This window comes from Vipera berus, assembly GCF_964194415.1.
Source record: "Vipera berus genome assembly, chromosome: 1".
NCBI classification, from domain to species: Eukaryota; Metazoa; Chordata; class Lepidosauria; order Squamata; family Viperidae; genus Vipera; species Vipera berus.
The window spans coordinates 160,584,394-160,608,234 of record NC_138202.1 but is presented as its reverse complement, the minus strand read 5'-3'; the positions used below and the strand labels follow the sequence as shown (position 1 = coordinate 160,608,234).

The following is a 23,841-nucleotide window of genomic DNA, read 5'->3' as shown; positions in this document are numbered from 1 at the left end:
TTTGCCGCTCTCGCCCCGGAAGCCCCGGGTCAAAGCCGGAGCTAGCCCGGCTGAAGTAAACAACAGAAGCGGCGCGGAGGAAGGCCGCAGGCACCGTCGCGACGTAAAAAGAGGGCCGCCGCCGCTGCCCTTGCTCTTTTCTCCGACCCCGCCGCCGCCATGGGGAAGTCCTTCGCTAACTTCATGTGCAAGAAAGACTTTCACCCGGCCTCCAAGTCCAATATTAAAAAGGTGAGCTGCCGTCGGTCGGGGCCGTTTCCCGGAGGAGAGCCGGAGAGCAAGCTCCTCTTCCCTCCCTGCCGCCCGTCGACGTGGAGGCCTGAATCGGAAAGGTTTATAGTCCTCGACTTACAGCAGTTCATTTAGTCGCTACTCGATGTTACATCGTCACTGCAAAAAAAAAAGTGACTTGCGACCTTTGCCGGCATTTCCGTGGTCACACGGGACCAAAATGTGGATGCTGGACAACTGGTTCGTTTATTTGTGGCGGTTGCAGTGTCCCCGGATCATGTGGAACACCTTTTGGGACCGTCTGACCCAGGGGTAGGCAACCTGGGCTCTTTTATGACTCATGGACTTCAACTCCCAGAATTCCTGAGTCAGCAGAGCTGACTCAGGAATTCTGGGAGTTGAAGTCCATGAGTCATAAAAGAGCCCAGGTTGCCTACCCCTGGTCTGACCAGTAAAAAAACGGGGAAGCCAGATTCCCTTAACAAACAGCCGGGTTATGCGGCAATGATTCACTTAGCAACAGTGGCAAGAAAAGTAGTAAAGTGGGGGAAACTCACTTAACAAATGTCTCACTTAGCAACAGACCTGTTGCGCTCAGTTGTGGTTGTAAGTCGAGAACTACCTGGATTGCTTAGTCAGTTTAAAGGAGCTTTCAGAAGTTCTCCTTGTCTGCTCTTCTTTCTTCCCCGGGGTGTGGGGGGAGGTTTTTCATCTGAATATGCATCCTGGGCACACACAAAATCCCCTCTTGTCCTCCAAAGTAAATAAATAATATCCAACATATTGCCAATGTACCCCCTCTCTTCTCCTGCCTCTGCTTTGCTTTGCTTTGCTTGGAGATAATTGCCCTGGTAGAAACCAGAATTCCTTGTTTCCATTATGATTCCTCATTGCACATTTTAACAAAAGAGTGGGACAGGGTGCGCCTTTTATACTATAATGTCTTGTTTTGTTTCCCAGTCGTAGGCACTTCTTTTCCACAGTGTATCCTATTGAATTTAAAACAGGTGCCGGCTTACTAGACTGTAAATTTGCAGCTATAACATGTTGTTTTATATGATTAAGAATAAAGAGGGGGCAGAAGTAAAGTGGGATGGAGGAATTCGCAATGGAAGGGTTTAGGAGGAAAAATTATCAAATGGATCCCCAGACATCGTTAAAGCTGGATCAGGAAATCTTCCCGATACTTTGAAGTACCACTCCCATAAATCCTTGACAGCCATGCTGGCCTGAACTGAGGAGAATTAAAGTAAAAAAATCACTTGAAGTATTTCAGGTTATCGATCACTGGCATAGAGCCAGTTTTGTCTAGTGGTTAAGGCATCAAAATAGAAACTGGGAGACTAGGAGTTCTAGTTCTCCCCTTAATCATGAAAGCTAGCTGGGTGACTGGGCCAATTACTCTTTTGAGCCCAAACCACTTCACAGTATTGCTGTTTGGGGAACAATAGGAGGATAAAGTTACGTAAGTTTGCCGCTTTATTTAAAAAGGTAAATGTTCCCTCGCACATGCGTGCTAGTCGTTTCCGACTCTACGGGCCGGTGCTCATCTCCGTTTCAAAGCCGAAGAGCCAGCGCTTGTCCGAGGATGTCTCCGTGGTCATGTGGCTGGCATGACTAGACACCAAAGGCGCACGGAACACTGTTACCTTCCCACCGTAGTGGTCCCTATTTTGCCACTTTATTTACTTTATTTATAAATAAAGTAAATAAATTGTAGAGAATGTACATTTATACTGATGTTTAAAAATTGTGAATAACTGCCCCAGGGTCAGGTTTGAAGGTGTAGGTGTGCTATCCACAAAGATACCTACAAAATGTTAATGGGGACTGATGCTTAGGCTGTGTTCTCACTATATATGATTTATCAATCCAATTTTCTGGATATATATGACACTTTGTGTGTCGTATAGTGCCAGTTTGGTATAGTAGTTAAGGCTGATTAGGCTACAGTAGAAACAGAGACCATGAGTTTTAGTCTCACCTGAGGCACAAAGGCATCTGGGTGATATTGGGCCAGTCACACACATTCCTAGGAAGCAGGGAGTTGCAAATCATTTCAGAAAACACTGCCAAAAAAAACCACAGGGACCAGCCCAGTCAGTCGCCAGGAGTTAAAAAAAAAGTGACTCAAAGCCACAAAAGAAAAACAACAAAAAGATGACATACTAAACCATAAACTAAGTATAATTGCCAGGTTTGTCATTCAGTATATTATATTAATGCAGCTTTTTAGGCAACATTCCTTACCTGGGAATGAGTCTCGTTGAACTCAGTGGAGTTGTGCTTTTTGTTCTCAAATAAGCAATCAGCAGATTTTGATATAGCATGGAACTTCCGAAGTCAAATTTCCAGTGGAAAAAAAGAGAGAGATCTTGTCCACCAACCAAAACAGCAAAAACTTCTGATCACAGAAGTTTATCCCGTAATTTACCTGCATTGTAAAAAGAGTACTTCACATTTAATCTCAGATTGTCCACAGTTATTTACATAAGTAGATTACCTATAATATAAATTATTAATTACTAATAATACACATGTCGTTTTATAGAGACAATGTTAATATCAAGGCTGTTTCCATTGATTTATTCTCCAGAATCTGCAGAATCGTATCTTCCTTTTTTTCAATCTTGTTAATTCCTTATTTAATCAGTATTATTTTGGTTCACTTCAAATGTCTTTTTCTTCCAAATCGGCTATCCTTAGGGGTGTTTTCCTACCAACCTTCAAGCAAAGGAGTGCCACAGAGGCTCAACTGCATAGCTTGTCATTGAACACACGTTTTGCTTCTTTTGTCAAATGGTCTCCAGACCTTTACAGAGATCTTAGTATCCATAAGAGACAAACTATTATGGTATGTTCCGTGGATCATAGTCCCACAGAGCATAGTGAGCTGGAGTTCATCTTCAATTTCTAATAGGAAAGCTAACTTCTGTATTAAATATTTCTGTTAAAAGGCCCATCATTTCTTACTGGAGTCTTTCAAGAACAGCTGGATGTTTGTTTGTTTGTTTGTTTTAGTAATAATTAAAGTTACAGAATTTTAGAGCAGTGTGGCTGCAATATGAAATTCCAGAAAGAGAAAGGAGGGATTTTTTTTTCAAGAATGATACTTACATCAATTTATTCTAACTAGGTATGGATGGCAGAACAGAAAATATCTTATGATAGAAAGAAACAAGAAGAATTAATGCAGCAATATCTTAAAGAACAAGAATCTTATGACAACAGGTGAGATGTGGCTCATTATTTTACACTTGAGTGATAAAAATCTATAATCAAAGTATAATCCTCTAAATTTGTGACTCTATTAGTTGTTATCTTTATTATACATGTTTGTTTTATATTGTTTCAGTATATGATTGACATATTTTATTTGCTATAAACATCTCTGAAAAAGAAGTTGTTTATCTAATTAATGTATATGGCCATTCAGCTCAAAAATGGGACTCTGGGTAACAAACAATAAAAACTCCAAAATAACAACCAATATGGTTGAAAATAATTATAACCAACAATCACATATAATGTACCCAAGACCCAAAACAGTCATGCAATCAATGGTAGGCAGAAAAAACAGCTGGGTTCATATGACATCCCAGCTCCAAAGCTGAAGGGAAAAGCCAAGTCTTTAAAGCTTTGTGGAAGGTGAGGGCTATCCAGTTTTCATGGAAAATGCTGTTCCATAGAATAGGTACCACAGCAGAGTAAGTATTTCTCTTGGGTCATTGAAGCAGTGCTATGAAGCAATTTCTACTTTATACAGTCTGCAAATCTTCCTTTGCCTCACTTCCTAGAGATTTAGTCTCGGATCACATGCAATGCTCAGACTGAAAGGTCAGAGAATAACAGTTTTTTAAGAATTGCCTTCAAAATGTGGATTCTTTTTTTTTTTTTTTTGAAAAATGTTCTCAACTCCATTGGTGCATTAGAAAATGTACGTGACAAACTTAAAATGTTTGGAATTAAAGTTGAGTCTAGGAATACATTTGGGGCTGAATTTCCCGTGTTTAAAAAGTAATTATTGCTTAATCCAGAATTATTATTATTTACTGCAGATATTTAAAGTGTCTACTAGTAAAAAAAAAAGAGCTATGACTTATGGAAACATGCTACCTTTATTTTAAAATATATTTTGAATCAATATATATTTCTTGCAATATATAGTAATTGTATTATATGTTTATAAAGATTGCTTATGGGAGATGAACGTGTCAAGAATGGTCTAAATTTTATGTATGAAGCACCGCCTGGAGCAACGAAAGGTAATTTTAGTTGTTTAGTAACTAACACAATATTTACCAACAATTGTGTGGAAACTGTAACACTCATCAAGGTTCTTGATCATTTGGTTTTAATTGTGACAAACTTCCTGCAGATTCTTTTTACACCTATGCCTCTCCTCATTATCTTTTTCCCCCCTTTTTAATTATAACTGAAAAGTATTAGAGAATTACAGTTAACACCTGGAGGAATAAATACTTTCCTATCAGAACATTTCAATTCTGGGTGTACCCAGATACGGGTGACAAAGGTCACTCTCTCAAACACAGGGGAGCTGTCGTGGTTGGGTAAGACCAAATGTCTTTCACATGTGAAGATCTGACCCTATCTGATGTAATCCAGATATGTTGGGCTTCAATTTCCATTCTGGCCAGGGCTTTTGGGAGTTGAAATATAACACATCAGGGTGGTGTCAGTTTGAAGAGTGTGAAATAGCAATATTCCACTATTCCATGATTTGACCTGGTACAAAACAGCTTTTTTATAATAGGTGATATTGCAGACCTTAAGGAAGACCATTAGAAACTACAGCCAACAGTATTAGTAAAAGAAAAAGTTTGCAGTGATGCCCACAATTGTTGGTTTCAGAAGTCAGATCCTGTGTTGTAGTGGACATGGTTTCATGTGCTATTTTGTTTGTTTCTTGTCAACTGAACCAAAACATTGTGATGTGCAGAGCATCTTATCATTTCTAGAATTGAAAGCAAATTTATGAACTGGCAATTCCTCCTCTAATCAACAATGAAGTTCATATTCATTCTTAGACGGCTGCTAATGTTCCATGTGTAACTCTCCTCTCACAAGCAGCTGCAGTAAAGTGACTTAAAATTAGGAACAGTCTGCCACAAAATCCAGTAATAGTAACTTTCTGCAATTTGCCATAGTTGGAAGCAGTGTACATCTTGTATTCAAATGAGGTGTTCATTTGCGAGGAATGGTTAACAGCCCACTGACAAACAGTGCTGGAAAAGTGGTAGTGGGCATACTTGGGACCCAGATAGGACTTATTATCCATCTTACTGTTAAACATGTCATGCAGATGTAGTCAAAGTCTCTAATCAGAGTATGAGCCTCTAAAACAGGCATGTCAAACTCGCGACGTCACGTGACATCGTGTGACGTATCGGAGCTTTTTCCCCTTTGCCGGCAATGGGGTGGGCACGGTTTTGTCGCAATGCGTCCGGCCCATGGGCCTGCTCTAAACACTCCTTACACTGAGATGGGAAATGTTTAATTTCCTGTATGACAAAAAAAGTCTATAGATGCTATATAGGAAGTTGGAGAGGATCCTGTGTTCTTGTCAAATATGTTAGAAAATTCCAGTCTTTGAATCATTTTAGACAAATAGGTGAAATGCTTCTTCTGACTTAAATTTTAACCCTTACAGATTGGACATGTATTAGTGGATTAAACGTTCTTGTTCTTATACAGTACATTTGGTTTTGTAAAAGAAATCCTGAAATAAGTGTCAGAAGAGTAAGTCTGCGTGTGGTGAATTTCTTGAGCATCATTACATAAAGCTGCAGTCCTTATCATAAATCTATAACTCACACATTTGGTTATGCATAATTAAGAAGGAAATACTAAATTTTAGTAGACAGACTTTATAAAATAAGGTGTTTTTCAGAGGTCTGTGAATTGCATGATCTGAATGTTTTTGATATCCCTGTTGCCTACTGAATGCCTCATCTAATGGTCTGTCTTATCCTATTCCCTACCATTTCATCATGATCACCAAACAAGAAACCAAAGAGGTAATTTTGATGTTTAATTTCTCATGTTTTCTCATATTTCAAAATCTCAGTGTGTATATAAATAACAGCTTGATTTTATGTGTTGTTGTTTAGCAGGAGGGAGAAACTGAATACAAATTTGAATGGCAGAAGGTAGCTCCTCGTGAAAAGTAAGACTTATTGCTTCATACTTTGACTAATGTATTCTGAGAGCTGTGTACCTACATATGTTCTTTAAGGAAGAAGACTGTTGTCTCAAGCTGTATATTTTACAAACTAAACAGAGGCACTGCCTTTTCAATAGGCAATACCTTTTGTATTTTATTTATTTATTTATTTATTAGATTTCTATACCGCCCTATTCCCGAAGGACTCAGGGCGGTTTACAGGGCAAAGTTAAAAAAACAGTTAAAACAGTACAAAGGTTAAGATAACGTTAAAATTAAAATAGAATTAAATAACAATAGCCCAAATTTAAAATTTAAATTTAAAAATTAAAATTTAAAAATTTAAAACCCCTCAGTCCAGGCCAGATAAATCTAACAACCAGGTTTTTAGGTCCCGGCGAAACGAACGATCTATTTTCCACAGAAATAGATCAGCTGAATACACGAGTTAACTATATCAGATCTTAGAATAAAATATTAAGAAGTGAAAGGAAGGCAAAAAATTACCTAAGAATATTATTGACCAAATGCTGTAAAGTGCACATTCTGTGTTTAGAGGTTACTTTCACGTGATATCTAGCATTTTACTCCAGGAGTTTGCGTTATGTAGTTTCTCTTGCTCTTTGCTGCCTGTCTGGAGTTCCCAAATCTGCCTCAGAACTCATCTCAACCTTCTAAAGCAGATTCAGTAGGAGATGAAGCCTAGCAAGAGAGAGAGCTATTTGCAAGTGGTTCACTCCACCAGCAGACACATAATAAGTAGATTCAACAAGTATGAACAAAGTTCCATGTTTATAAAACTTGCCCTCTTCGGAGACTGCCCAGGATGGAGAGAACAATGAAATCCAAGGAAACCATTGTGCTAATACTTTTTTCTGTGTATATATTTATTCAAAATGTCAGCCTATTATTTTTCTGTTTAAAAGATAAGTACTGCAGCACCCCAAACTGAAGAAGATTCAAGTCTTATACAACTTAAATTTGCATTAACACTGAAACAGCTTAACCACAAAGAGCAGAGGCAAGAGACACGTAAGACAGAACAATAAAAAACTAAGAAGCAATGGTGTTCTGTTAAAACAGCAAGAATAATGAGTAGAGCAGGAAAGCACATAAAAACGATGAAAGCAGCACTGTTTTAGATCCCTGAAAATCCACGAGCCTTGACTCGGTGAATGTGGCAGCTTGAATCAAAAAAGGGTGAGAACAGATCTTCCAAAGGGTAGGCAAACGTTTGCTCTTGCCATCTAATTTAGGCTTCCCCAGCAATCTGGGGGTCTTATTTAGAAATGATGTTAAACTATAAGTGGAGATTTCCCTTTTTATTTAGCCTTTCTTGATGTCAGGAAGAACCAACTCTATATCTAGATGCTTTTTGGATAAATGTGAATAAATTAGAATTCAGAAACATTTTGATGCTGTGATTTCTACATCTTTTAACAATTGAAGCCATAGGTCAGGGGTAGGCAACCTCGGCTCTTTTATGACTCGTGGACTTCAACTCCCAGGATTGCTGAGCCAGCTCTGCTGGCTCAGGAATTCTGGGAGTTGAAGTCCACGAGTCATAAAAGAGCCGAGGTTGCCTACCCCTGCCATAGGTTGTATCTTGTTTGCATCCCCAGCAACTAGTAATTATAATTCTTTTTAATGCATAAATAATATAAGTATCCATCTTTTTTTGTATTTAACAGATATGCTAAGGATGACATGAACATTAGAGACCAGCCATTTGGCATCCAGGCAAGTTTTATGCATTGCCTTCCTTCTATTTAGGATGGATTTTCGTGTATTCGGTAGTTCACAATAAATTACATTAGGTTTGTATTATGAAAAGTTTGCTTTGGATATAATGGGATAAAACATCGTATTGAAATGTGAAATTAACTCTATGAATCATTTTCAGGTGAGGAATGTGAGATGCATTAAATGTCACAAGTGGGGCCACGTAAACACAGACCGAGAATGCCCTTTATTTGGCCTTTCTGGAATTAATGCAAGCTCTGTTTCCAGTGATGGCTCAGGTAGGTGTTTAAAATGTATTTCAGTCAATTTATCAAATAATGTTGAGTTATATTTATGTATATTTTATTGAGTTCAGCAACCAATTGGGTGCTTAACTTTGCAGGATTCAAACTGAAGGCCTTCTGTAAATGCTTTTAGGTGTCTTAGGTAAAGAGAAAGTCTTTTTGTGTGCTAATGAATTTTCCAGCCACTGTGATTCAGTCAGTACTCCAAGCGCTCAGTGTTTGCATGGAGTTCTCTATGAATATTAGAGCCACCAAATTGTAATTCATGTTCGTATCCCACCTACAAACAGGTAACTGATTCCATGGTAATGTTTCAGATAGAGTGATTTCAGGATGATTACACCCAAACTATTGAAAAAATGTCTGCAAGGAACTAATGGAAGCTCTTTAAAAATAGTCTTTAAAGGCAAAACAGCTCCATACCAAGTAACCAAAAGAAATAATACTCTATTGGGATATGATTTTTCTTCTTATTTCCTCGACCGCAATGCTAATCTATTTGTCGATTCAGACTTTTAAAAAGTGTAATCTTTCCACTTTCAAAAGTCTCCTATTGAATAATATATCTTGCTGGTGAATGGAGATTATTTTTGCAATAAGGCAATTTCACTGGATGTGTTTTTCATGGGATAATCACACCCCTGGGGTACAGCCTTGGCTGTAATCTCCCAGGACCGTAATTATTTCATGACAACTGTACTCCCCCCGATGATGCATTTATTTCCATTATGAAATCTTAGTCCGACATATAAAGTAACTTACTTTGATCATTGGAAACCGCATGGTAGTGAGAGAATGTTCCAGCTGTGCAGTTTACCCAGACCCACTATAAGATTTACTGCATCCTTTACAAAGTTAAATTAGGCAATCAAAATGCTGTTTTACCCTAAGCTGTTCTTTTTAAAAAATAAAAAATACTGATATTAACTTTTAACGATTCCTAATAAAAAAGGCAAAACTTTTTGCTCTACTTTTCTACATGAGTTGGTTGGCGTGATGTGTGAACAGTTAGGCAAAGAGTTTCCTCACTGAAAGCAAACATTTGCTTTCTTTTTTTCTTTTTTTAATATATATATTCAATTTTATTTTCCCATTTCTTCCACAAAGAAGTCAACAAATATATCGCCATTCATAAATACATACACGTAAGTTTGGGTGCTGCTCGTCCATTTCCCCTTTCACTGTATCCACCTTCCTTCTCTCTCTTCCCTCTTCTCTACTTTCTTTCTCCCTTTCTCCTTTCTTTCCTACTTCCCTCTTCTTCCTCTCCTCTTTCCCTCACCACTCCCCTCCCATTTCTCCCCACTTCTCCTCCTCTTTCCCTCCAACCTTCCTACTTCCTTCCCCCTCCTCTACTCTCTTCCCTCTCTCCTCTCCTTTCTTCCCTCCCATTCCTCTTCCGATACAATTTAGGGGTGATGTCCAAGCAGCTCCTCTCCTTAGATTTTCAATGTCTATATTAGGTATGATAATATCCTTATCTCCTCTCAAACATTTGCTTTCTAATGAACTATTGGTATCTGTTAGTTATTATTGTTGTCAAACCATGACAGGAATACCGGCAAAACACAGTTCTGATTCTTGCGGAAGCTAAACTGCCTTTGCAGGTCAGATGCTGATCATCCAAAGCATCTCTTCCTCTATCTGAAAATAAGCGATGCCTTGTTGTTTCTCACGGGGGAGGGGGCATTAGTTTTGCGGTTGTCTTAAAATTTGCCATTACACTTAGTTTTACATTACATGGGCACAATTAAATAGAATTTACTATTTCTAGCAGCTTCTTTGCCAGATGTACACACCTATCCCGAGTGAAGCTTTTACTCCAGTTCTTCTTGCTCTAATACGTTCAATAGCAGGAATAATTAAAGTAAGAATGTACCCCTGCATTGGATTGTAATATTTTTCACTTTGCTGGGTAGGGCTGATAGGAGTTGGAGATCAGAAAAATTTGGAGGCACACACTGATGTTTATACAAGGGACTAGAGCAACCACCCTCATTGGAGAACTAGAATAGAAAGCAGTGGTATCAATCATTTTAAGAACTTTGCCTTTAAATGGGATGTGCGGTGCTATCAGAGCAAAATGATACTGAGCTATTGTGCATCTTTAGGACACCTTTTCTCTACCTTCCTGTATGATAGCAAACTCTCATCCCCCACCCCCACCCGCCTCTGCTATATATTCACCCTGTTATCTATGATTATAGAAAAGCTATTTTACAGCATTTAAATTAATGTGAAAAGTCTGAAAAATACACAAATATTTAGCAAAGTAATAAGTAGAGCCAAAGTAGGGTTCTGAATTTTTGCTAGCAAAACCAGAATAAGGTAAAGGTAAAGGTTCCCCCGCACATGCGTGCTAGTCGTTTCCAACTCTAGGGGCCGGTGCTCATCTCCGTTTCAAAGCCGAAGAGCCAGCGTTTGTCTGAGGACGTCTCCGTGGTCATGTGGCTGGCATAAATAGACGCCAAAGGTGCACGGAACGCTGTTACCTTCCCACCATAGTGGTCCCTATTTTTCTACTTGCATTTTTACGTGCTTTCAAACTGCTAGGTTGGCAGAAGCTGGGACGAGTAACAGGCGCTCACTCTGTTACGCGGCACTCGGGATTCGACCTGCCAAACTGCCGACCTTCTGATCGACAAGCTCAGCTTCTTAACCCACTGAGCAACCGTGTCCCTCTAAAACCAGAATAAATGATACAATATAAGAGAAATTGGTCAAAGTTTTTCTACAGCAAGTCAAAACATTCTATTTTTGGTACATATATTTGAATTGTCTGGATGAAGACTTTTATTTTTAATGTGGTTTTTTTTTTTAAAAAAAAGGGGTGAATAGTCTTCCTTCAGAAGGCCATGGTGATGACTGCTTCTTTCCTTTAAGGCTCCAGCCAACCAGATCCAGTGTATTAAGTGCAATATTCACAATTAATCTTAGAAATGCAGGTTTTAAGAGAACCTTCGAATTATAATTTCTGTAGATATTCAGAATTATAGCATTCATAATAAATATATAAATGACTGATCATTGCTGATCTCCAGAAAAGAAAGCTCCCTGTGGCTTTCCCGTCAAAGTGCTCATTTAATTTAAGAATTTTATCCTAAATTTCTACTGCAGTTTTTCCCCTCCTGGCCAAACAGCTGTTCTTTGTTTGATAAACCTTGTAATGCTCTCCCTCACTTCAAGTTTTCTCCAAACAAATGATCAGCCCATCAAGATAGGCCAAGCCAGGAAACAGATACCGCAAGGGCTACTTACTTTTCTGTAAGAAGGCCGTAGGACAGCTTGGCAGGGACAGTCTTTGCCCAGCAACAAACATGACAAGATGAAATAGTCTGTGACCTCTGCTCTCCTCCTTGGCCACCAGAATTTCTGAGCACCCAAATGTTTTGAATACTACCCCTGGGCCTGCAGCTTATGGCAGAGTCCTATTTATTCTGTAAAAGAAGGGAAATGTTTTAAATGGCTATTTTGAAGCCACTGTTTATCGACGGAAGAGATGGCTTTCCCTGGAGGTCATTCATCCGAGCCCTGTTGTTGCTATACTCTAATCTGATGTGAAAGATGTGGCTATTTGTTCATCCAACTTGGAAGCGGCATCTGTGACATTTCCCAAAGGCTAGGGCAGGGGTAGGCAACCTCGGCTCTTTTATGAGATGACTCATGGACTTCAACTCCCAGAATTCCTGAGCCAGCTTGGCTGGCTCAGGAATTCTGGGAGTTGAAGTCCATGAGTCATCATAAAAGAGCCGAGGTTGCCTACCCCTGGGCTAGGGTGTTGAAGCAATTTGGGCAATTGCTTACTCTGTGCCTGGAATTCCACAGCTGATTCAGATGTTGGAATTAGTAAGTCTTCGCTGGGGGTTCTGCACCTGCACAGGTCTCTCTGCTGTTTTTATGCTGACGACAAGAAAATTTTTATTACTCCCATTTGCATTGGGTTCTCCAGTGCTGACACCCAAAGAGGCAACGGCAGGGTGTAAGAGAAAATCCAATATGTTCTCACAAACTCTGTGTTCAGCTTTTAGAACTCTCAGTCTGGGGTTTGTTTGTCTCTTAGCTGAATCACCAAATACAGCTTTAAATCTGGGCATCAAGTTCTGATAATTATCCAGTATGGATCACTGCTCTCATTGAGAAGCACAGACCATTAGGTTGCCCCTTCCTTTGGCAGACCCACAACAAACACACACCCCTCCCCCCAAAAAAACCCTGGAGTGATCTGTAGGAAATTCTACTGGCTGATCTAAACAATTCATACTGTTGTGAAATTGATCTCAGGCTTCCAAATTTTTCTTTCAAATGTTCATAGGAGTGAAGAAATTCTGTCTGGGCTGTTGGTTGATGAACCGTGTCTCAGTTGCTCTGTTAGTCATATCATGACACTACAGGATTGTTAATTGTACAGCTGCACAGTTTATTTGTATTGTAACAGTACTTCAACAGGCTGTGCTGTGAACAGCGGAATGTCCTGAGGATCTGAAGGCAAGGTTCAATGCATTTCTGAATAGAAATGTAATGACCTCCCTTAGAGGCGGTCACCCCAAGGTCTAATGAAACCCTAATTTCTTGCTGTGAAATATGAGAACAGAAACTTGAAAGCTGGTCAGACTTTCCTCTGCCTCCTTTCATGGCCAACGGAATCAAGGCAAGTTTTATTTTGAGTCTCTTTCTCACACTCTCTCCTTTCTCAGACCTGAAACCTAGTTTACAATCTCTCATCGTTCTTGCATACCTTTGCCAGGGTTTTCCTCCACAAAAACATTTTTCCTCCTCCATGTTTCCCTTTTTTTAAACCCAGGAAATTGTTTTTCATATTTTTGTTCATCCAACGTTGCTGTCTTCTAAGCCTGTTTCAGTTTATTTATTTATTTTTATTTTAATCCCATTTATATCCCGCCCTTCTCCGAAGACTCAGGGCGGCTTACAATTTAAGCACAAACCAATGTGCTTAGCAATAGCCTTCATTCTATGTATATGCCTGCTTATTAGGGCTTTCGCCCCCCCCCCCAAGCGACATTATTACAAAGTCAGCTTAATTGCCCCCAACAATCTGGGTCCTCATTTTACCTACCTCGGAAGGATGGAAGGCTGAGTCAACCTTGAGCCTGGTGGGATGTCTATCATTTTCTTGAGGTGGCACTCAAGGCTCCAGATAGAAGTCCAGAGAAGGACCAATGTGGTGGAATCAGAAGACACTGTAGTGCTAGGATGGAAAGAGTCTGATTCTAGTTAACCATCCATCAAAACGTGAACCTGCCATATTCTTCTTGGAAGGTTCTTTATTTGAGGGTTAGATTAATTAGGAAAATAATTTGCTCGTAATCTTGATCTTCTGGTGGAAAGGTATATTATAAAGATAACAAATAATGGAAGAATAATAAACTGAAATTTCTTCTTATTGCTTGAAAAATGTGATTTTGTTAATATGGATGAAAATTTTTATTAATCTTGTTTTCTAATGGCATCACACTGTTGATTCAGCTGGTGATTAACTGTAACCCAGTCAGCTTTTCCATAGCTTATAGTTGTGTACAGTGACAGTGCAGTGAATTAAAAACCTCACAGCCAGAAAATGGGATCAGTCTGGTAACTTGCTGTGAAATAACCAAGCCATAAGAAGATGCTTAGCTCTCAGCAAACTTTCATGCTGTAATTTAATGTAACACATTTAATGTTTTGTATATTAAAACAAAAATTAAGTTCAGAATTTCTTATATAGGACTTGCTTTTCTACCTGCAAATGGTACCACTTTAGATTGAGTCTGGGGTGCTAATCATAGGATAAATAAGGCAAGTTGGTTAAGAAAACATTAATCTCATTAAAGTAAAATTTCTCTGCACAGTATGTAGGTAAATAAAGCCAGTGTGTAGAAATCTCTTCAGTTAAAAGGAAAAGACAAATGTATATTGTTTTGGAGCAGAGGCAGTAATAAGAACAAACAAAATGATTTCTGAACACTTTCATAAATATGTAGACCTTAGACCTTTAAATAAACTTAAAAGCACGAGTACACCTTAAATAAACTTAAAAGCACTAGCTAAACTTTAAAAGCAAAAGTATTCAATCTTAAAATGCCTACTATGTAGATATATAAAACGTGTTTTAATTTTTAAAATTATTTTCATCAAGGATTTATGCTAGACTAAGGCTTTTTAAAATCTTTAACAGTTAAACAACATATCTAGTATTTATGTTTTAAAAGGTGCTTTAAAAACCATTTGGATTTTCAGGCATGATGTGGTAAACAACACCTGATTGACCTTGAATAATTTTGGAAAAAAACTAAGCAAGACTGAACTACATTAAGACCATTAGCAAACACTAGGCCCGTGATGGCGAACCTATGGCACGGGTGCCACAGATGGCACGCAGAGCCCTCTCTGTGGGCACGCGCGCCGTCACCCCAGTCCTAGGCCTTTAGATGGGTTTTATAAAACCTTTTCACTTCAGGCCTCCGCCGCTGTGTGCAAGAAAAAAAAGGTTCAGTCAATCAATTTCAACTTCTCGCGGGGGGGGGGGAAGTCACAAAGTTGGAATTGCTTGATTGAGGTTTTTAGTCCCACCCAGTCTGCCCTTACCACTGCAGCCACGCCCACCCGGCACCCAATGATACATAAGTGGGTTTGGGGTTGCAGTTTGGGCACTCAGTCTCTAAAAGGTTCACCATCACTACACTAGGCTGTGAATTAGCATGGAAAGTTGAGAAAACATACCACGTCGTTGCCAAAAACTACTCAGCATGATGATGTTCATGAAACCCCCAACAAGTTGACTTCAGTTTTATCCTATGTTAGGAAAAATTACATGAGACTGCAAGGCTGAAGACCACTCCATGTTACTGCCCACCCTTGATCTTTTCAACATTTGCTACATAGAGATTAGATGCAGTCCCTCAAAAGCAATGTTCTTTGGGAGTATCTTGATCCCCTAGCAAGATAAATGAATTTGTCTGACGCCATAAATAAAATTATTTCATTGGGTTAAGGTTAGGGCAGAAATTAAACATGCTGCATACTTTTAGTAACGAGTCTTATCTATTGCCAAGGGTTCTTTTGTCTTTCCAGTCCCATAGCTGCCTGCTGTAGAAACACTGTCTACTCTGGTTCCTGCCTGAACTGGAAAAGGAACAGCAGAGCCCAGGGTGAATTGTAATAGGGAAGGGTTGTTGTTTTTTTTTTTTTAAAAAATGTGATTCTCTAATGCAGGAGTGTCAAACTCAATTTCATTGAGGGCCGCAGCAGCATTGCGGTTGCCCTCAAGGGGGCGGGTGGGTATGGCCAGGGTGGGCGTGGCCTACTGGGTGGGCGTGGCTAGAGTGTGTGTGGCCTACTGGGTGGGCGTGGCCAGCTCTACATCGTTTGCATCAAGGGTGCCTATGGGGGCCTGGGCAGGAGTGGGACAGATCTGAGGGTCTCTGGCAGAAGGAGGGTCTCTGGGCCAGGGCCAAGGCAGTGGGGGCCGTTCCCTCACTGTTTCCAGGATGGCTTCACGGGCCACATGAAACCACTTTGCGGGCCAGATCCGGCCCCCAGGCCTTGTGTTTGACATGTCTGCTCTAATGCCTACTTTTGATGCCAGAGAATGTTTTTTAAGTTTGAAAGCTGGCTTGTTGTACTTCAATTTATGTACTTGTATCAAATGCTTATAGCTAGATGTTACTTAAAATATATTGTTTTCAATGTGACAAAGTTACATAAGAAGAGAATCCCCTTGCACTTAAAGAAAAACGCAATTATTTTCTATTCTGAATCTCCTGACTGCTGTTTTAGAAAATCGTATCTGATTATTTGCTCAGCAGAAGATTATTGCATTGATTTAGCTATGATTTTACTTAACAAAGCTTCCGCTGAATTTCCCACTGTGTAGTCCAAAAAAGGTAGAGAGATATAAATGATACATTCAAACTGTGATTTTGGTGAACAGGGCCATCGATGCACCCCTCAGAGCTAATAGCGGAGATGAGAAACAGTGGGTTTGCGCTGAAACAAAATGTACTGGGGAGAAACTTGACCGCGAATGATCCATCCCAGGTAATGATCTTTTTTATCAGTAAGCTGAAAATGTGTGCAAATCTAAATGTGATTGGTTGTGAATTGTTGCTTAATGTTTTTGTAATATGCATAACCATAGGAACACCAGATAGGTAGAGAAACCTTTGTGTCTGTTAAAATACTGTCTGTTTTCCCACTTTTTTGTTAGCTGGAATGATAGTCTAGAATTTGTCCAATCCATAGCTTAATAAATGAAAAACCCTCCTGCAGGTTAGTAGAGATTTATTATCCACCCAGAGGAAATGGTTTTGACTTTTCTCTACTTGCTTATGATAGTAGCTGCTTTATCTAACTCTATCCCTGGGTGAAAAATAATGACAGTGCCGTTCAGGGGATGCCGTACTTTGGAGGTGCAATTCGGAATACTACCCTGTGCGTTACTAGAGATTGTATCATTTCTCTCTGCATGGCTACCAGAAGGGAAGCTTGACAAATGTAGGGTAGACTCCTGCTTACCGGAGACAGGAATATGTCACCAGAGCTGGAATTGTGCTGCTATTTCTTTGGTTACTGTCCTGCTTCTTGAATTTTATCTCACTTTACAGAATAGTTAAACCACCTTCAGACAGAAGAACATGATGCTGCGCTTATCGATCAGAGACCTTTCTCATAAAATGGAGCATCTTAATAGCAAGATAAAGGAGAAATTTGTAGCTTGGAATGAAGGGTCCTTGGCGCTCTCTGAGCTTGGTTGTTTTCTTGCAGATGTTTCATTACCCAAACTAGGTAATGTCATCAGTGCTAGTAAGGAGTGCAACTAAGTCCAAAAACACCAGGGAATTTCTAGAAGCCTGGCACTTCGACAAATTTGCCATCAATAGCCACATAGACACTAACGCATCTATAGACTGTGCAAAAGAGACAATCAGTCAGCAAAAAGGGAATAAAAAGACCCAAGCACCTCTCCACCAGCAGTCAGCACCCAGATGAGCGCAGATTAACTCCCAAGTTTAACATCAGACCAACAGTCAAGTTAACGAGACCCCAATCAAGAAATTGCCAAAGAAGCCAACAATAAACAGACCAAGATAAGACCTCCCCCAACCGACACTTGAGAGGGCAAGCCACTAGAATACAAAAACTGGCAGCAAACTGCACTCCTTAGAGCAGGGCTTTTCAACCGGTGGTACGCGTGCCACCCGTGGTACCCTGGCAGGTGGTACGCGACCCGGCCTAGCCTAGACGAGTAGTAGGGGAGGGAGCGAGCTAAAGCAGCGCAAGGCAGGCACTTGCTGTGAGAAGAGTCCTCAGGAGCTGCTGGGCCGAGACGAAAGTCCCAGGATCGGGACTTCCTGCTCACCCGGAAGAGAAAGGAGGAGGAGGAGGAGGGGGCGGAGACAGGAAAGGTTATAAAAGGAGGCAGTTTTGGCCCGAGACCGAAAGAAAAATGACTCCGGAGAAAGAGACAGGAGAGAAAAGGCTTTTGTCAGAGAAGCGGTGAGGAGAAACGGGGGGGGGGGAATGCTTTCTGGGACAAGTGTGTGTGAGCGAAGGGCTTTTGCGAGCGAAGGGTGAGGGGGGGAAGGGAAAAAGAAAAGGCACTGACTTCCGACTTCCTCTGTTGCAGTAGAAGGAAGCATTAACGTTGAACCTCAACTTTTGCCTTTTTCATAATATTATAAACTGGCCATTTCTATAACAACAAATGAATCTAACAGTGAAACCGAAATCCCCCCCCCTTTTCTTTTAGTCATCAAGTTTTTGATACCTTGCTAAGCACTGGTAGTACTTGAATATTGTTATGTCCTAAAAGTGGTACAGTCTCTGACAAGGTTGAAAAGCCCTGCCTTATAGCACCGATGATGTTACTTTGTTTGGGTAATGAAACATCTGCAAGAAAACAAGCTCAGAGAGCAGCAGGGACCCCTCAGACACGTTTCTAGATGCTTTGTGTCCTTCTTGTAGTGTCTCACACGAGCTCCACAGCACACGTTCCTTGTAAATGGGACTGTCAGGCGATACTGTTTGAACGTGGTTTTTCTAATGTCCTCCAAATTGGCTATTCAGGCTGGAAATTCTGGAAACAAAAAAAAAGCATCTTATGGGTCCCAGGCTCCCTTTAAACTGCACTACACATGGGGACAACGTACAGGTAGTCCTTGACTTACAACAGTTCATATAGTGACTGTTCAAAGTTACAATGGCACTGGAAAAAGTGATTTGTGAACATTTTTCACACGTGTGACAGTTGCAGCATTCCTATGGTCATGTGATCAAAATTCAGATACTTGGCAACTGACTCATATCTGTGACGGTTGCGCTGTCCCGGAGTCATGTAATCCCCTTTTGCAACTTTCTGACAAGCAAAGTCAATGGGGAAGCCAGATTCACTTAACCATCGTGCTACTAATTTAACGGCTGCAATGATTTTGCTTAAGAATTCTGGCAAAAAAATAATAATCATCATAAAATGGGGCAAAACTCACTTAACAACTGTCTTGCTTAATTACAGAAATTTTGGGCTCAATTGTGGTTTTAAGTCGAGGACTACCCGCAATATTAGGATGGTTGCAGATTAATGCACTTAAGCCTTGAACTGCTCCAGCTGTGTTAAAAGGGTATTGAAAAAAGAGGGGGGAGGAACAGATGTGGCTGAAAGGAACTAACCCCCTTAACTAAGCCAGCCAGCTATTCCTGTGGATTCCCTTGGTGCTCTTTTCTTTGTTGTGCCCCCCCAAACAATATTTATTCAACTATCTTTTAAAATATATTATTTATATTCTGTAACATATATGCTGTCCCTTCTGCCCATGTTCTCTAGCTATATTTCCCAATCTCTTTTTTTTAGGAATACGTTGCAAGTGAGGAAGAAGATGACCCGGAAGTAGAATTTCTGAAATCCTTGACAACTAAGCAAAAACAAAAACTTTTGAGGTAATCATATCATGAGGATGTAGAGGCTACTAACAAAAGAGTTATTTCAAAAGTTAAAGCTTTCATTTTATTTATTGTAGAATAATTGTGTAGAATATTTACTCACGGTTTATCTTTGCCCATGGTTTTAAGTCCATTTTCATTCACTGCTTATTTGAGGGGGATTTGCTAAGAGCTAGGGGCTATTAAGGTGCTGAAATCCCTTCCCCTTCCCCTTGCTTTGCTATGTAAGTAGCACTTTCTTGAATCTTTATATACTTGGCATTTAAAGAATGTGATTGCATGATCCTTAAACTGTTCCCATTATAATACTATTTTATATGCTAATTTGTTACGAGAAAAGACATAAATTACATTGAGTAATTCTATACTACAGCTGAAAGATAATGGATTATTTTTTTAACAAAAAAAATAACATTTGGAAATGTGCCATTTGTCCTTAACTAGATCCCAACATTAAACCCATTCTTTATTCTACCGTAGTTGATAGAATTGGCTTTTAGGAAAGTAGAGCTTGTACTTAATTGATCCATTTCTTTTATATGTTATGTTTGTACTACTCTGAGGAAATGCCTTGTACCTAGTGAATCAGAGTCAGATAAATTGAGGATTTAAATAAGTAAATATAGGCACTCCAGTGTAAGTGTCATGTCTAGGACAGAATGCATGTATCCCTTTGATTAGCTCCACCTCCTTTGCAGGGAGAGGGAAGTGAGGCACCCTCAGCAGTGCTTCCTCCACCAGTGTATCGGTGGTTGTTTATCTCACGAGCTTCCTACAGGCACAGCAGTAGCTGCTGGATCTGGCTGGGAACTCAAGTTGACGAACATGTTCCAATTCACACCTTGCCTAGTCAAACTGAGATAATACAGGTAGTCCCTTGACTTACAACCGCAGCTGAGCCCCAAATTTCATGTTTTAAGTGAAGACACTTGTTAAGTGAGTTTTGCCTCATGTTACGACTTTTCTTGCCACAGCTGTTAAGTGAATCATTGCAGTTGATCAGTAACAGGGTTGTTAAGCGAATCTGGCTTCCCCATTGGCTTTGCTTGTCAGAAGGTTGCAAAAGGGGATCACATGACCAACACCCCCCAGGACACAGCAAAGGTTGTAACTATGAACCAGTTGCCAAGCAGTTGAATTTTGAGCATATGGTCATGGGGATGCTGGAAAGGTGGTAACTATGAAAAACCATCATAGGTCACCTTTTTTCAATGGCGTTGTAACATTGAACTGTCACTAAATGACCTGTTGAAAGTTGAGGACTGCCTGTAGTGCTCTGCTTTTATAGCAATCGTGATATAAAATCACGCTTTGTTCTGTGATAGGAGTGAAGCCATAATTGCTGGTATCTGAACATTTTAGTGCCTAGTTTGCTCTAACTTTTTTAAAAAAAAATCATGAACATATTTATTAGATCAGGATATACAATATCGAGGATGGCTTTAAAAGAGGCAAGAGGCAAGTTTGGGGTTTGATTCTTTTTAAAAAAAAAAAAGCAAAGGATTGCGCTGTTATATCACTCTGTTTCACTGCTCGATTTTTCTGTGTTCAAAATCAAAGAAAGCTAGATCGCCTAGAGAAAAAGAAGAAGAAGAAAGACAAAAGGAAGAAAAAACAGCCGAAGCGGAAAAGCAAACACAGAAAACATAAGAGCAGATCCTCTTCCGTATCCTCCAGCGATTCTTCAGCAAGCAGCAGCGATGGTGAGGCCAGTAGCAAAAACCAAGCCCCTTGTAGAAAAACAGATTCTGAGAAAAAAAGGAGAGCCAGGTTTTCAGAGACTGACAGCGGTGATTCTGACGAGAAGGGGAAGCAAAAACGTGACAGAGATCCCTCCAGCAGCCACGATAACAAGGACAAAGAGAGAGAGAAGTCTCGGCTTTTAAAAGAAGGTCGTTGTTCTTGGGAGAACAACAAGTGGGGCTCCGGCGAGAGCAGAAGAAACCCCACAAGCAGAAAGGGGAACTCAGAGGGGAGAAAAGCATCAGAACGACCTGGACACGCAAGCAGGAGCCACAGCAAGGGGGAGAGGAGCAGGCCAAGCTCTGATTCAAGGCAGCGGGCTCACAGTCCCCGTGAGGAACCAGACAAGAGTAGAGAAGTAAAAAGCCACGGTTCAGAGGTAAGCAGAGAGCAAAGGAAGCGTAAAGAGAGCCACCCTGAGGAGTACAGCAAAAGAGAGCGCCGAGAAAGAAGCAATGAGAGGAGAAAATAGAGAAAGTGGATAGTGTGGGCCTTCCTTTCTTTCTTTCTTTCTTTCTTTCTTTCTTTCTTTCTTTCTTTCTTTCTTTCTTTCTTTCTCTCTTTTTTCTCCTTCCCTCTCTCCCTCCCTCCCTTCCTTCCTTCCTTCCTTCCTTTCTTTCTTTCTTTCTTTCTTCTCCTTCCCTCTCTCCCTCCCTTCCTTCCTTCCTTTCTTTCTTTCTTTCTTTTTTCTCCTTCCCTCTCTTCCTCCCTCCCTCCCTCCCTTTCTTTCTTTCTTTCTTTCTTCTCCTTCCCTCTCTTCCTCCCTCCCTCCCTCCCTCCCTTTCTTTCTTTCTTTCTTTCTTTCTTTCTTTCTTTCTTTCTTTCTTTCTTTCTTTCTTTCTTTCTTTCTTTCTTTCTTTCTTTCTTTCTTTCTTTCTTTCTTTCTTTCTTTCTTTCTTTCTTTCCTTCCTTCCTTCCTTCCTTCCTTCCTTCCTTCCTTCCTTCCTTCCTTCCTTCCTTCCTTCCTTCCTTCCTTCCTTCCTTCCTTCCTTTCTTTCTTTCTTTCTTTCTTTCTTTCTTTCTTTCTTTCTTTCTTTCTTTCCACCTCTTGGGAAGGACCCCTCTTGTGTTCTTCTACGTCTCATAAATTCTCAGAAAAATCTCAGCCTCCTGCTTCAAACATTCTTGTATATATGTCTCATCTCTTAACGTAACAAGTAAATAAACACAAACCAGGGTTTTCTGTTGGAATCCTTTAATTCTGGAGGTGGAGGGGAGAGGGAAGAAAAGTTATTTGGTGCATCTAGCTTTCTTTTTGCAGCTGATAGTAGCGTGCAAAAAAAAGGGAGTCAGTACTGAAGTTTCAACAATAACGTGTTTCTGTTCTTTAAAATAATATATATTGACGAGCCTTGCAAGAAACAAAAGAAGCCGTTCCAGAGACATGGAATTATTTTGTTTGCATTTAATGTGGTTTGGAATGAAAGTCCTGTTTAAGAGGCATAAAAAACTGGGTTATTTTGATCTGAACTTTTAGTTTCTTTTTTGAGGATGTTTTCCTAAGTTAAAGCAACAAAGCAGCATTGTTCAACATATGCCAATATGTTTTGTCCTTGTGAAAGTATATCTTCATCACAACTATCTAAATATGTGAACTTCCGTTGTCAGTTATTTTGCAGCACTTGAGAAAAATATTTTTTTTTTGCGTTAAGAATTTCTAAGTATTGTGTGCTACAGAAATATAATGTCCATTCCTATCTTATTAAACTGCAGATTGTTATTGTTAAGATTCGAAGGATGTGGTAGTCCTCATTAGTGGGACATCAAGCAATTTTGCTGTCTTGGTATAGTTTAAATTTTCTTTATTAATGCTTGTTTTTCTGTACTGTTTTGTATCATCATGCTGAGATTTTTGCATAAAAATGAAATGTGACTCACTTTGCAAAACTGAGCTTTGATGTATGTTACATCTTTGCCTTTTATCGTAAGTTTTATAATAAAACTTATACAATTAAACTGTGTGGCCTTTGAATGTAAAGTAATGAAGTGGTAGTATTTTCACAGAATGCAAATACATTCTATGGCCTTATTAATATTATCAATAAAAATAATATATAAACTAGATAGTGCTGTTTTTCCCTCTTACTTGAAAATTAAAATCCTTGACTTCCCCGTAAACATTGGGGCTAGTGGTGAAATTGAACCGTTCTTATTTCTTGTATATGTTTCTGAATGATAAAATGCATATGTAGCCCATCCCAGTAAGTATGAAAACATCTATCACATTAGTTTAAGATAATAATAGTAGAAGAGAGGAGGATCTTTCAGAAGAGAGGAGGATCTTTCAAGGAAACTCACTACTGTATCACCACTACTGTTTGCTATTGCACGGATTCCTTTGTCAACAATACTGAAGATGTCAGGCCCTGGCTATCAAACATCAAAAACATCTTCCAGACTTTCCCACTTGCTTTACATAGATGATCTGAAGCTCTTTGGACAATCACCATCTGAAAAAGAATCACTTCTCAACACCCATCATATATACAGCCATATATACTGCAAAGGAGTTTGGATTGGAAAATGTGCCACCCTCACCATCTACAGGGGAAAAATAGTGAAAACGGAAGAAAACAAGATGCCCTATGGCAGACAGGTCAAACTCGTGACGTCGCGCAACGCATCAGCTTTTTCGCCATTTCCAGCAATGGGGTGGGCGTGGCTTCCTGATGATGCGTCCGGCCCGCGGGCCAGCAGTTTGACACCTCTGCCCTATGGAAATAA

The 23,841-nt window shown here is 39.9% G+C and overlaps 1 protein-coding gene across 1 annotated transcript; it reads left to right on the top strand.

The window, feature by feature from the left end:
* The first annotated feature begins 41 nt into the window (after nucleotides 1-41).
* CIRSR (corepressor of RBPJ and splicing regulator) lies at nucleotides 42-23,073 on the top strand. The gene is made up of 9 exons (XM_081322365.1): nucleotides 42-231; nucleotides 3,368-3,462; nucleotides 4,423-4,513; nucleotides 6,369-6,418; nucleotides 8,107-8,155; nucleotides 8,319-8,436; nucleotides 16,370-16,476; nucleotides 19,286-19,371; nucleotides 20,935-23,073. The coding sequence occupies exons 1-9, from the start codon at nucleotides 160-162 to the stop codon at nucleotides 21,587-21,589; spliced, it is 1,323 nt and encodes a 440-aa protein (XP_081178491.1). The 5' UTR covers nucleotides 42-159; the 3' UTR covers nucleotides 21,590-23,073.
* Nucleotides 23,074-23,841: the final 768 nt, after the last annotated feature.

Bases quoted from the DNA above. Each gene is read 5' to 3' on its own strand.
- CIRSR (XM_081322365.1), top strand. From the start codon at position 160: ATGGGGAAGTCCTTCGCTAACTTCATGTGCAAGAAAGACTTTCACCCG. The intron at 8,156-8,318 runs GCAAGTTTTATG...AATCATTTTCAG, and splicing joins ACCAGCCATTTGGCATCCAG to GTGAGGAATGTGAGATGCAT. The intron at 8,437-16,369 runs GTAGGTGTTTAA...TTTGGTGAACAG, and splicing joins TGTTTCCAGTGATGGCTCAG to GGCCATCGATGCACCCCTCA.